This window comes from Elephantulus edwardii, unplaced genomic scaffold (assembly GCF_000299155.1).
Source record: "Elephantulus edwardii isolate Elephantulus edwardi_28Jun2011 unplaced genomic scaffold, EleEdw1.0 scaffold00232, whole genome shotgun sequence".
NCBI lineage: Eukaryota > Metazoa > Chordata > Mammalia > Macroscelidea > Macroscelididae > Elephantulus > Elephantulus edwardii.
Window position 1 is genome coordinate 4,220,643 of NW_006399982.1, and position 13,698 is coordinate 4,234,340.

General features: G+C 51.2%; 1 protein-coding gene across 2 annotated transcripts; it reads right to left on the reverse strand.

The window, feature by feature from the left end:
- Positions 1 to 406: 406 nt before the first annotated feature.
- Positions 407 to 13,005, reverse strand: FAM214B (family with sequence similarity 214, member B). 2 transcript variants are annotated; one of them, XM_006898534.1, is made up of 9 exons: positions 12,905 to 13,005; positions 4,159 to 4,302; positions 3,031 to 3,999; positions 2,835 to 2,893; positions 2,586 to 2,691; positions 2,302 to 2,460; positions 2,025 to 2,093; positions 1,766 to 1,941; positions 407 to 1,658 (listed from the first exon to the last, which is right to left on the reverse strand). In XM_006898534.1, exons 3-9 carry the CDS (start codon positions 3,922 to 3,924, stop codon positions 1,505 to 1,507), a joined length of 1,617 nt encoding a protein of 538 aa, XP_006898596.1. In that variant the 5' UTR covers positions 3,925 to 3,999; positions 4,159 to 4,302; positions 12,905 to 13,005; the 3' UTR covers positions 407 to 1,504. The 2 variants fall into 2 exon arrangements, with proteins under 2 accessions (XP_006898596.1, XP_006898597.1); XM_006898535.1 differs by lacking the exon at positions 12,905 to 13,005 and adding an exon at positions 7,490 to 7,590 and having other exon boundaries at positions 445 to 1,658.
- Positions 13,006 to 13,698: the final 693 nt, after the last annotated feature.

A 13,698-nucleotide genomic window follows, 5' to 3' on the forward strand; every position in this document is an offset into this window, starting at 1 on the left:
CTGTCAGACTTGATCCCCTGACATGTAAAGTCCAGCACACAGCCCCACTCTGTACTCATTCATTCCTGAGCATGTCACTTAGCACACATCCTTGATGCCCTAGCACATGCTTGAAGAGATCTGCCTGGCTAGTCACGCTCATTTTATATGCGGGCATTGAAGCTAAAGGAGTCTGAAGTCATTAACAGAATCAGTGGGAGAAGCCAGATCCATACTCGAGTCCGTTTCTCTGGCTCACATAACCACATCCCTTTCCCACCACCTCAATTCATTACCTGAAAAGAACAAGTCAAGACCAAGATCTTTTACCATCCCTCTGAGAGAAAATGCAGAGTCTCAGCTCCAGTTAGGTCCTTTACCCCTCTTCTCAACATTTTCTCCCTCAGCAGATAAAAACAGGGCTTAGTTCAAGTTTTCAAACAAGAATTTATTCTTTTTTTTCCCCTAAAAAAAAGTACCAGGTACAATTTTTTTTACTGTTAATTTTCAAGTTTCAGCAAATGCTTGTTCCCCTCAGCCCAGCCCCAGGAGTCAGTACTGAGACTGGATTGGAGTCTGGTGTGGAGAATTGGGTAGATGGGAACCACATAATTGAGTTTGAGGGGTGCCCCTCACCCCAGCTGAGGTAGGTGGGTCAGAGTCTGGCCAGGTGAGAGGAGGCACCCCCATCCTTAGCCCTGACTCTGCTCCTTGGATACCTTCCTCAGTCAGGACCCCAATGCAAGGAGATCTAGGCAGGAGGGGAGGGACAGCTGGAGTGTAGAGCCCTAGGTGAGGGGTGATTAACCCCCATGTGCACAGGCATGCACGCAATCTCTCTCTCACACACACACACACACACACACACACACACACACACAAGCTTGTGCACAAGTGCACACAGGTAAGTTGGCTTTCAGAGATGGGTTAGAGGGTAAGAAAAGTGAAGGGAAGAGAGAAGGACAGGAGAAGCTGAGTTTTTGGCTAGTTAACTCAGTCCCTATGGAATAACCCCTCTGCCCTCAGTTGAGGGAGAGCAGTTCTTCCCCTGCCCCCACATCAGCCTCTTCAACTCCTGAGGTTGGAGAAATATATGGGAGTGGGAAAGGAGGAGGGGCAAAGCCAATTATCAGGTTTGGGAGGTCACCAAGGCAATCCAATTTGAATAAATTATAAATTAAAAATAAATAAGGTAATAAGTGGTCCCTGCCCAGGACAGGGAGGCAATGCTGGCATGACTTGCCTGGGAACATGGGACAATCTCAGGGTAGCTCTGGTTCCTCCCCACTACCTAAGCTGGCCTGGAAAACCCAAGGAAAGGGACAGGCACAAGGACCCAGAGTAGGGCAGGGTGTGGGAGGGATCAGAAGCTTTAAACACCCAAATAATCAATTCGGGCATGAGCATGGCGAGAGCTTTAATTCAGGCCTGAATGGTCTCTCGCCACCTCTCCATGTGTCTGCTCTGTCCAGGATGGAACAGGAAGGGCAGGTTCTTGGCCCACGTAGGTCCAGAGCACTGGCAATCAGGGCAAAGGTGAATAACGTGGATTGTGAGGGGCTTCAGTCACGGCCTGCAGTTCATAGGGGAGCCCTGTGTCCAGCTCCAGGCTCCGGCGGGAAAAAAGCAGACGGATGTCTCTATGCAGGCTTAAGCGACCTGAGCGGGAGCTCCGGAACCTGGAGGAGGACAAAGTGATCAAAGCAAGAATCCAGACGCAAGGACAGATTCCATTCTGGCAACTGACACATGGGCTTCTTGAGTTCTCTCTGGGTTCTGTCCTTACCTGAGGTGTAGCAAGTAGCAGAGGAGGCGGCGGGTGGGACTAGCATTTCCCTCCTCACCCACAGGCACCAAAAAGAGGCGATGGCGCAAGAAGGTCATGTGGGCAGCAGGCATGTCAGAGAAGTCAAAGGTCACGAGGAACATCTTCACTACAGTCTGGTTGGGGTTAAATAAGGTCTAGAGACAGGATAAGCAAGGTTGGTAGGGCCTGGGGGCTGTTTCCCTCCCCCTCAACCATTGTGCTCCCATAGAAAACTCACCACTTGGATGGTGCCCGCCTTGGGCACACTGTAACCCTTCCTCCCCAGGGGGTTCAGGTCCACGACACCCTGGAAAGGCCATGGAGCCATCAGCCAAGGTAAGGACTGGAGGCCCTAAATGCTCACCCTTTCCCCAACCTCTCACTCTACGACCCACCCCTTGTTCTACACTGGAGTGTTTCCCACTTGGTCTTAACTCTCCTAGATAAACACCTATGGAATGTATCCTACTCTTAATCCTACATGTGGCTGCAAAGCTGTAGCTGTCAGGACATACCAGGAAAGGAGCCGGGGCATTTTGCTCAGAAACATCAAAGAAGGTGACAGTGACAGGCAGAGTGACATGTTGGGGACAGTAGGACCCACTAGCTCCTATCTCTGCTGTGAAACCCTCAATGTGGCCAGATGGTGCAAAGCGTCCTCGAAGCAATGATTCCTGGGGATGGTTGAAGGAAGAAACACATTATGAGTAATTCCATTCTTTTCCTTACTTACCCAAGCCACCCTCCACCATGCCACTCTCCCTACAACTGTCTGATCACAGAGCCCAAGAGAAATTACCTCAAAGTTGCCCAGCAGAGTACGGCTGACGGTGGGGGTAGGAACGGGAGAGGCACTGGGGGAGCTCAGCAGGCCTGGCGCCTTCCGGAGGCTTCGAAGGGAACTCCTGGTGGGGGATGGGATAGGACACACAGTGGGTAGGCTTGAAACTTTTTGGGATGTCTGCTTATTATATCATTGGACTCCACCCTTTGGTTACAAACTGCCCCATTCTTAGTGACAGAGTAGTAAGAAAAAGTAGTCACTTACAGTTTCAGGCGACGGGCACCTTTCACCCTCCGCCCTATAGGACTGCAGTCTGTTGGGTCCTGTGGAGAGGAAATTGAGGGTGAGTAGAGACCACGTGTGTCTTTGCAATCTCTCAGAGGGATATCCTCCCCAGGCCTCCCCACCTTTATCCTCTCAGATATCTTCTAAAGAGTAGTCTCTTCCCCACCTGGCTTACCAGCACAGGCTCCTTGGGCCCAGGCAGCAGGTGGCTCCAGAAGTATGTGGCTTTGGCATCAGAACTGTTGGCAGCAGGAGGGTGGCCCAAGGCTCCCCGGCGCCTCCGAGGGGCTGGCCCCTCATCCTCAGAGTTGACATCCAGGGATTCTCCAGCAGGAAGCAGCCTTCGCTTGGTGGGGCAGGGGCCTGGAGGTCCAGGGCCAGGGGGTGTGTGCTCGGGACTGTGCCCATTGGCAGTGCCAGGGGACTCCCTAGGCCAGGGGCTGCTCCCATTGTCCACCCCAGCCACTGGGCTCTTACCCCCTATTTGTGCAAGACTGTGCAAATCAGTGTCAAGTGTGTACAGGTGGCCTGGAGGGGCTGGTCCTGGGGACTCCCCCAGGCAGCCCTGTCCCCTTGGATCTGGGGAAGCCCAGTCTCTGGTGTGCAAAGTATTGCAGGAAGCATTTGATGGGAGCCAGGGGGGGCTCTGGGCCCCTGAAGTCCAAGGTGAGGGGGAGCTACCTCCCTGTTCCACAACACAGAGGCCTCGATGGGAGAAATGTTGGCTGGCCACACCCAGTCCTAGCCCCAGTCCCTCAGGGCCCAATAGCCCCACAGTAGATGGTTCTTCAGGAGGTAGTCCCTCTCTGGCCCCCAGCCCAGGGCCTCTCTTCAGCTCCCGGGGACCCTCAGTGGGTGGGGCTGGCCGCTTCAGAGCCCTGTGAGGCTCAGAGACACCAGCAGGAGGGGAAAAGATGGATACCTGGTAGACCCCGGGGGACATCGCCCCCCCTGCTGGGCTGTAGCCCATGAGCAGGCCACCCTGAAGGGCTCCCTGCCTCGTTGGAGGCTGCGAAGGGCCAGCCTCTGGCTCTGAGGATGGAGACGGCTCCGCCTGCACGTGGCGCATGAAGCCCCCCTTGGGTCAGGGGGGCCCCCCCACACGGCCTTTATGCTGGGGCTGAGTTGGGAGGCCTGGGGACATCTGTGCAAGAGAAGAGAAGGTAATCAGGAGAATCAAGGAATATTCTTCACCCCAGTTGAGTTCCAGTTAGGGATCACACCCAGAACTCCTGAGAGGGTGACACCATTAGCACTGGTTTCTTATGGGACCTGTTCACACCTTCCTTTCTTCTGTACTCACGCCGATAAAGAGGCCTCAAGCCTAGCTGTGTGTTCCCTCTTCCTGACTGATGTATTGCTCCCCTAGTTTGCAGTCTGGTCCATGCCTGCTGCACTGGCAAGGTGACTGCCACCATTCCGTGCAGCTCTTGGGCTCAGCAGGGCCCTGAGAAGAGAAAAGATGTAAGTCAGGATCCCTGGAGGCTGTGGTCAGACCCCTCTCTAATCGTGAGCTAACAGAGTAAAGCCTGGGACCTCCTCTGCCTTGTTACACTCTTCAGAAACAGCTGTGGGCAGCCTGAACCCAAAGGGTGAGGGGGCAGAGCTAGGCTACCTGTTGAGTAACTCAGAGGCAAGATTTGGCTCAATGTAAAAAGGAGGTGGGAAATAAATGAATAAGGCAGGATGACCACTTCTCAGAGCCACCACTGTGGGAACCACGTCCTTTGGGGAGGGAAAAGAAGGGGATGAAATTATCTTAAGATACAGCTAGTTGAAAAGAGACCAAGGCAAACAATCAGTTCACCTACTCAAAGCCAAAGCAGCTCTGGTGGCTTAGTCCATAGGGAGCCGTGCTGCTAACCCCAAAGTAGCACCTCTCTGGAGGCTTGAATCCACCTGCAGCTCCTTGGAAGAGAGATGAGCGGTCTCCTCTTATGCAGTGGACAGCGTCAGAAAATTTGCTGGAGGGTTAGCTATGAGCTGGTTCCAACTTGATATCAATGAGAGAGAAACTCAAGGCCACTGAGTTGCACAACTCCCACCCATCTGTATGCCTCTAAAAGGACAAGTACCCCTCAGAACCCTGGGACTGTGGTCTTACAGACATTCAGAACCCCTTCAAAATTCAAGGTACAAACCTCAAGTCAGCTCAAAGGTGGCCTCTCAGCTTTGAACTCCCACTTGTCCACAGAAGTCTGTCCCTTTAACACTAGGCAATAAATCCAACCAAAAACATGTTTGGAGGAGGAGACACTGATACAAGTCACTTTCTAGGGCCTGCCCTGGCTCTAGGCCCTGCAAACTAGAGATAAGGCAGCTGAAAGCACCTCTCCAAACCCCTCCCCCAATGCTTACACACCCAACATCTAAACCACTGCTTTTGTGCCAACGCATAAGATGAGCTTCACTGACTAGTACACTCTCAGTAGCCCAAACTGGGTGAGGGCAAGGACAAAGTGAAGGTCCATTTCTTCCATAGGAGGAAATGCTGCTCCTCAGTATGGTTCCCCTTTGGGCAGTGGCCTGAGCTATCTGCTTCTGTCATCCAAATGCCTTTTATCTTTGAAGGAATACCTCCTGAATACCTACCTAAGCCTAACCTTCCTCCTGGGGGAGGCAAATGCCATTTCTCCAGAAAGCCCTCTTCTGAGGCCTCAGTGTTACTACTTCCTGTGACAGTCCTACTTCCTCTGATGGGTAAGGATCTCTTAGTCTGACCACAGGGTTTCTGAAGATATAGGTGTGTGCCTTACTTCTGCACCCAACTCCAAGCACAGGGGTAGGCAGAAAATGCTATGTGTTTTCGAGTTGGAACCAACACATAGCTGACCCTGCAGCAGGTTTTCAGAGGCTGTAAATCACATGGGAGGAGACTGCCATTTATTCCTTCAGAGCAGCTGGTGGATTCAAACTGCCTGCCTTTGGATTGGCAGTACACTTCCTTACTCAACAGGCTACCAGAGGTCCTTGTAATGTTGTTGTTGTTACGTGCCATCGAGTCATAGGTGACCTGTCATGACCCTATGAATGAAAGACCTGGACACTTGTATAACTTTCATCCTTTCTCCAGGTTCATAGGGTTTCTAGAGGCAAGCTATGTCAGAAGTGGATGCCACTCCTGCTTCCAAGCTTGTTTTAATCTGGCAATTCCTTACTTAATAGGCTACCAGAGCTCCCTGTAATAGGACCCTAATAAAAAGGAAAATAGTAAGGAGTTCTGGTGGCCTAGTGGCAAGAAGTTGCACTGTAATCCCAGAGGTATGTAGTTCAAATCCACCAGATGCTTTGCTGGAGAAGCAGGGACAATCTCCTCCTGTACCAATCAGATCTGATTTTATTTGATAAAATAGAATGCAAGCCTGAGAGATCTGGGAAGCAGAATTCAGAGTGCAGAGAAAAACCTCCCTGCGTGAGCATAGAGGGTTTAATTGTCCAGGAGAATCAATAGAGGTGGCAGTGGGCAGAGAGGAAGAGGAGATTCACACCTAAGGATTGTAAAGCTCTTCCAAACCAAGTTTCCATTACTGTACTCACATCAGCGAATTTCACTAAGTTTCTTTAGAACTAGGATCCTCTAAGAAAATTCTAGATTCAAATTCCCTGTGGTGAGTAGAATGGTTGGAAAGGGCAGAACATCAATGGCAACATTGTCAGAGTACAACTTGAACTCATTTCTATTTCTCCTTTCTTCTACCCAAGCTATTCAGATTCAGGAAGGGCCCTTTCCTAAACACCCTCACCTCCAGGTCATCCCAGTTGGCCTGGAGTCCTTGCTGTAAGGAAGCCAGGTGATGATATGATGCCCTGTTTGACCCCAGCATACCTGACACCTGCTCATTACCTCAGAGCCTTCTCAGTTCCACCCCTTCGAGGGGAAGCTCTAAGACTCACTCACCCGCCACCCAGCCAGTCTGACTCTAGACTATGGCTTCGAGCTGACTCATGGGGCAGGACTGTGGTGGGGGCAGGGTAGGCGGAACCTCACCCTCTGTGCAGGAGGTGGGCAACAGCTGGCATCAAACAGCTGTGCCAGGCTGTGTCGGGCAAGGACTACACCTCCCAAAATGCCGAGGGAGCAAGTTAGAAAAAACAACAAATCCCAGAATACCATGGGGTCTATACCCTAAGACACCTGCTAGGCCTGGGAGGTGGGGTAGGTGGGCATTAGTATAGCTACTAACTCCCAGATTCGTTTTCCCTTTTCCTTTCAGTATTAAAGATTTAAGAAAGGTAACAGGAAGAATTGCTATGCATGTGCTTCCCACCTTCATCCTGTTTAGAGAACTGCTTCCAGCTGTTCTACATTTTGTCCCTACACACATATCCACATAGGCTGGGAGGGGGGCTGTTCCCACGGACCACCACCGTTTGTAGGAGGGTTAACCTTTGCTCTTTCACTAACCTCTTGGTCCCCAGCTTACAGTCTCCCACCTTACTGTAGAGGGAAAAGACCACAGCCAACTCTTCCAAGCTGATCCTGGCTGACTCACTCTAGCTCCTGAATTCCTGCTCTGGGCAATCCCCCCACCCCTTGCTCAACGTCCCAGGTCCTTTCTCACCCTAGCCGGGATAGGCCCCATTCCCCTAATGGGGCGTCAGAGATTTGCTCTATTTCCTTAGCACACACTCACCCCACTCCCAAATTGGCTCCACCGCAGCGGCTGTTGCTCCGGGCCCTTCAGTCCTGCCCCGGTCCCACCCCTCGGATCCCCAGTTCTCCCCGCCACGGGCCCCCCAACCCAGACAAAGGGTGGCTCAGGCTGAGCGCTGCTTCGCCAGGATCTTCTTTGCTCAGCTTCGTGTGCAACACTAGCGGGCCCTGGCGCCCACAGCCCCCCAGCCGCTGCCGCGCCCCTCCCCGCGACGGTCCCTCCCCGGGGCCGGCCCGGCTCTGCGCCGCCGACTCCGCTGCCCCTCTGACTCACAGGCCATTTCCTACCAGCTGATGGGGCCGCCCGCCCCGCCCAGCGCCCCACCACCCTCACCGCGGCGGCCGCAGTTGCCACACCCCCTCCCTCAAACCACGCCCTCCTTGGGAAGTAGCCAAGCTCATTGGCCCACAAGAGGCCAGCCTCCTAGCGACCTCAAGGGTGAGGAACGCCTTCTCCAAAATACATCTCGCCATTGGTCCACAGGGGGGAGGCAGGTCTATTGATGTCGCCCCGCCCACATCCTTAACCCTTCACCTGCCATAGTCCAAAACAGCTTTCTGCCCTGCCACTTACTTCTTACCTCGCCCTTCCTTTTATAGGGCTGATTAATAGGAAGTCTCAAGGTTTTCATAGACACAGTCATCAGGCCCCTTTCGGCTGTCGCTTCCACACCAGATCTCAAATATTTCCATTCATCTTTTCCCACCTTTCAAACCAGAGCTCTAAAGACCAGGGGGCTCTTGGAGCCCAAGCGTCTCCCTTCATGCTCGAACAGATGAAAAAGATCCGACTGCATCTCCTTATATGCTGAGAAATGGCATTCTTTGGTAATGATGTTCTTTTTGCCTTTGTTATCAGGGCTGCAAGGTCCTAGGATAGGGTGTATTTTAATTCAGGAACTCAGGGATGATTCTCTGTGTCTTTGAATCAGTCTGTGATCAGGCTGCGGCATCCCTCTGCTCGCACTCTTTCTACTCATTGGCCCCTGTTCAATGAAGCAGGATGGGCAGGGGGGAAAAGAAGAGGGCTTCTGCGCAGAGTAGGAAAAATTCGCCCTACTCTTAGGATGGAGTTCACCCCTGTGACTCACATCTCTCTCGAAACTCCCCACCTTCCCCCTGAGTCATTGGGCCCCAGGCCCAGCCCAGACCCAGCCAAATTAAACAGCAGCAGAACCAGCATCCCTAACCTTTGTTCTCCTGTTTTTTAAAAAACGACCAAGTTGGATTTTTTTCTTAAGAAGGGTTCTTCTGGGAGCCACCTGCCCTTCTATCTTATACTTTGCATCTGTTGCCAAACCAGACAGTCTGGAAGTTAGGAGGCTTTTTCTCCCAGATTTCCCCAGAAGAAAGAAGCAGAATCCAGAGCCAAAAGAGAAGCCTCAAATCATGAGGAATAGGTGTAAGCTAGGGCAGGAACTGATAGATAGGTGTTGTATCTCTAACAACAAACTGTGGGGATTGACAAAGTGACTGCAGTGACTTCATTGTGTCAGAGATGATGAGGCTGGCACAAGATAGCACAGGGTTCAGATCTGTTGTTTTTAGTGTCGTTATGAGTCATACTGCACTCAACAGCAACTAGTGCCTAAAGTCTTAACACCTAAAGTCCTGCCCTGTCGTTGTTATATGCTGTTGAGTAGGAAGACTCATAACTGATCATCCAGCAAGTTTTCAGAGGCTATAAATCTCCTGGGAGATGATCGTCCATCTTTCCTGTAGAGCAGCTGATGGATTCGAACTGCTTGCCATTGGGTTGGCAACTCAACTCCTTACCCAGTAGGCTACCAGGGCTCCCTAGAAAAGAGTCTGGAGAGATTTAATTCTTTCACAGCTCAGAGGCAACAGCAGGCCTGAGGTCCTTGTTTTGCCTTGCTTGTGCTGTGGGACCTATAGGTTGTCACTAGACAGGAAGAGGCTCTCCTCCCCTCACTTCCTCCTTGTGCCCTCTACCTGGAGGAACAAGCAAGCAGTTCCTCTAGATACCTTCTCCTCACCTCTTAGGTTAGGAAAAAAAGCCAAACACTAACTCCCAGCCCCCCAAAACTGGAAAAATCTCCAGTTGCCTCAAACAGACTTTCTTACTAGTTCCTTAAGGCCTTAGCAAGATTAAGCAAATTTTCAGTATCCTAAATAAAATTGCAGGTTATCAATGTAAGAGTTTACTTATAGCCTTACTTGGAAGACAGGTTGGGACACAGAACAGTATAGGAAAGAAATAATCCCAGAATAACCCCACCCTGTTCCCTTTTACTGACATTAACATAGATAGGCCCAGCCCTTAGTTATCTACAAAGGTCAGAGGGCAGAATAACATTTTCCAAGCCTCAGTTTGCAGGATGGCACAATCAAGAGGGATTGCCTATACTCTCAAAATCCTCCCAAAACCAAAACTCCCACTGCCCTAGAATTGATTCCCAGTCATGGAGGTGATTCTGAATCATGGCGACTCTCTCTTAGGTTTCTGAGGCTGTAAATCTTTATCAGAGGAGACCCTCTCATGTTTCTCCCTTGGGAGTGGCTGGTGGATTATACTGCATTATTTTTACACATACAATTAGAATGGGAACTCTATAACAGCCACTCTTTTGTACAGTATTCCTACAGTCAATATCAGTTCCTAGCCCATAGTAAACCTAACCCAACCGACAGTCATTAAGTTAATAAATCTGACTCATAGAGACCCTCTATTGGGTTCTGAGGCTGTAAATCTTTACAGGAGACTCAAATCTTTATAGGAACAGACTGCCCATCCTTCTTCCTTGAAACAGCTGGTGGATTCAAACAGCTATCCTTTTCATTAGCAATGCAACATAAAATGCCACTAGAGCTCCTTTGGAATATACATTGATGGAAGGTAACAAGGAAACATGGGCTAAGTGAATAGACAGGAGGTCTGGATCCTGGCTCTCTGTTATGTCCTCAAAAAAACGCGTTGGGAATCCTAATCTCTATGCTCGTGGCTATAATCTTATTTGGCAGTAGGTTGTCTTTGTTTGGTTAATAAAACAGAATTAGTGTAGGGTGCATCTTCAGTCAATCTCTTTTGAGAAATAAAGAGATTAAAAGAGTGAATGATCAAAGCAGAGCTGGGGGAAGACAGATGCCAAGCCACATGAAGGTCACCCAAGAGTAGAAGCTCAGAGAACCTTCATCCAAAGCAGATAGAGAAGGCCTTTCTCTTGGGCTGGCACTCTGAGTTTGGTCTTCTCACCTCCCAAACTGTGATAAAAGAAATTTGTTAAAGCCATTCACTTGTGTTTCTGAGGTAGCAGCAGTAGACAAGTTGCTATTCCAGTGTGAGAACCTGGAAAATCACAGCCTTTCTGGCCCTATATTTCCCAACTGATTAAATGAGGGATCTGAACAGACGATAACCACAGAGGGCCTCTAAACATTGGTCTTATATAATTATAATTCTAAATGTCATGGTTCACTCATTCCCAAAAGATGGACCAAGACATCTGAATGCCGCGCAGCTTATACTAGAAAAGAAAGACTCTAGCTCAACAGAGCAAAAGGATGTCCTTTCTCTGAGTTTCACCCACTCTCACAAACACCCTTCCTAGTCCTGAGGAAGCTGCCCCACTGCTAAGAAAGCTGCCCCAGTGCTAAGGAAGCTGTACAAACCCTGGGCCCGCCTTCTCTGAGAGACAGTCTGGGAAGCAGTGTTGCCATAGCAATCGGCTCCTCCTCAAAAGGCTTCAGCCAGCCTTCCTTTAGCCCACCCTACCCCACTGCTTTGTTTGGCCTCAACATCCCCCACTCCCAGTCAATCTCTTAGTTACTGGGTGGTTGTGTGAAGAGGCTGGCTTGGGGCCCCTTTCATCAATGCTGTCACACTCATTCAGCCACTGTGTGGAAGGCAGGCCTTTCCCACCCCCTCCCAGGCGGCTTAGAGTCAGAAAAGAACTCTGGCATTATGTCAAATCCCCTCAGGGAAGCAAAGGAGACCCCAAAATGCTCAGCCCTTCATCTTGGATCTGACAGCTTTCAAATCACTCCCTCTTCCTCTCCTAGCTGGGTGTGGAAGCTCTCATTCCTTTCTGGGGGCAATCTCTAAGCTTACAACAACGATTAACTCTTAAAATACAGATCAAAGACCCCTAATTCTCCTCACCATTTTCTCCCCTCTCATAGAAACCCAGAAATTTTGAGAGGCCTAGGATGCTTCAAGAATCCTGGGCAGTACTGTTGTTTAAAATGCATGGCTGCTAAGCTAATGGTTTATGGTTTGAACCCAGTTGCTGCCATATGGGAAAAAGATGTAAAAGTGCTGCAATCTGCTTCTATAAAGATTTACAGCCATGGAAACTCTATGGGACAATTCTGTTCTGTCCTAGGGGGTAATTAAATTTTGGAATCAATTCATGGCAATGGATTTTGTTATTTATTTCTTGGGGATGGGCTAGAGTTCTTCCCCTAGGGATAGACAAAGATGGGGTAAATCAGTTTGTGGCAAGTCATTTGAGGGACTATTAGAGCGAGCTTGGTGGAAGTAGTTGGGGTGGGTCCCGTGTCTTGTGGCTAGATACCAGGGTCTCTGACCACTGAGAACAAAGTCTGGACAAGGCACAGTTCCTAGACTGGTAGACTCAGCCAGGCCCAAGGGCAAGGAAGGAAGTGGGAAATGAGCACACCCAGAGCATAAGGGTAAAGAAAAGAGAAAGGGGAGGGGGGACAGGGACCAAAGCTGGCTTCTGGGAGGAACAGGAACTAAGATGGGGGGTTGACAGGAACCAAGTAGGGGAAGGGACCTTAGGGTCACTAGGTGAGACAGAGACCCCAGTCCGTTGGACAAGACCAAAGCAAAGTGTAGTGCCTGTCACACAAACAGTGGAGTTGGAAGCTATGTGTCGAGCCAGGAGCACTACAGACTACCATTTCTTACCATTAAACCCTCACTCCTAGGACAATACACAAACATCTTCGTAGAGTTCCATCTATGTCCTCAGATTATCACTTTCTCAAAACACCAGCAGTTCTTCTCTTCTGGTGGTTCCGACAACCCTTTCTGTTCACACAGTGCCCACAGCCCCAACCCCTCATAGGAAAGTCTTCCTCCCCAAACGCGCTCAGTTCACCTCACACTCGGGACCACCAAACCCTCTCCACCATTCAGCTCCTGTTTCCCTTCAAGCAACTCCACATCAAATAGCGATCCCACCCCCCTTACATTGCACCTCCCACCCCACAAAGCACTCCCGCCCTTCCCCCACAGGGCCCTCGGAGATTGCACCTCCTTGTCCACACACTGAGCCCCCAACTGCCTGTCTTATTCCCCCTCCAATCATCTCTAGATCCTCTCTTCCCCTATCGGTGCCCCCCACCTCCTCATGTCCCCCCAAGCGCGCCCCATCCTGGTCTCTTCTTCCATGCTCACCCCGCCCCACACCTGTAGTTCCGTGGGTCCCGTGGCACCTGGGGAAAGTAGTAGATTGGGGCAGTTACTGAGCAGCCTGCAAACTGAGTAGCGGCAGCCTCGGCCTGCAAACCTCGCCCCTTGGCTTCCAGCTCCGCCCCGCCCGGCGCGGGCCCACCCTCTCCCTTTTCCCACCTCCCACTTTCCCCTGGCTCGTCCTCTTCATGTCTTGAATTCCTCGGGCTCCTCCCCCGAGCCCTGGGCCCGCCCCTCGGTGGCTCCTCCCCCTTGGCTCTACTTTCCCCCAGGATCCTCCGCTGGCTCCTGACCCCACCCCTTGCTCCCGTCCCCTTTTGATCTCTCCGCCTTCCCCCCGAGTCCCACCCCCTAAGATTCCAGCCAATCAGGACCAGTATTCTGGCCCCGGCCACCACAAGCCCCCTCCATCCGGAAGCCTCTTCTGTCCCCACCCTTACCTTTGCTCGCCTTAGCCGGGCTCTCGCGCTCCAGCCCCGACCCGCTGGTTCTGATTGGCAGCAGCAGCCAGTGGATGGTAGGCGAGACAAAGTGATGGCTGCAGGTCGTCTGAGGTCCCACCCGGCCACGTGCGGCTTCTGTGATGACAGGTCTAGAGGGGCGGAGCCTCAGCAAACTGAGTGCAGACAGCGGCCACTGGATCACAGCGGAGATGGGAAGCTGAAGCCAAGACTAAAGAGCTCAAGCCTGAGGACTCTGAGACTAGCCTGGGTTCTTGGCTGGTACGAAGTCGCTCCACCTGTAGGTGGACGTTGAGGGTAGGAGCGTCTGGGTTAGCAAAGAGCTTTGGG

Excerpts from the sequence above, each read along its gene's own strand:
- FAM214B (XM_006898534.1), bottom strand. The coding sequence starts at position 3,924 with ATGCGCCACGTGCAGGCGGAGCCGTCTCCATCCTCAGAGCCAGAGGCT. Across the intron at positions 2,094-2,301 it reads ATGCCCCGGCTCCTTTCCTG|GGTGTCGTGGACCTGAACCC; the intron begins GTATGTCCTGAC and ends TGGCCTTTCCAG. Across the intron at positions 1,942-2,024 it reads AGGCGGGCACCATCCAAGTG|ACCTTATTTAACCCCAACCA; the intron begins GTGAGTTTTCTA and ends TCCTGTCTCTAG.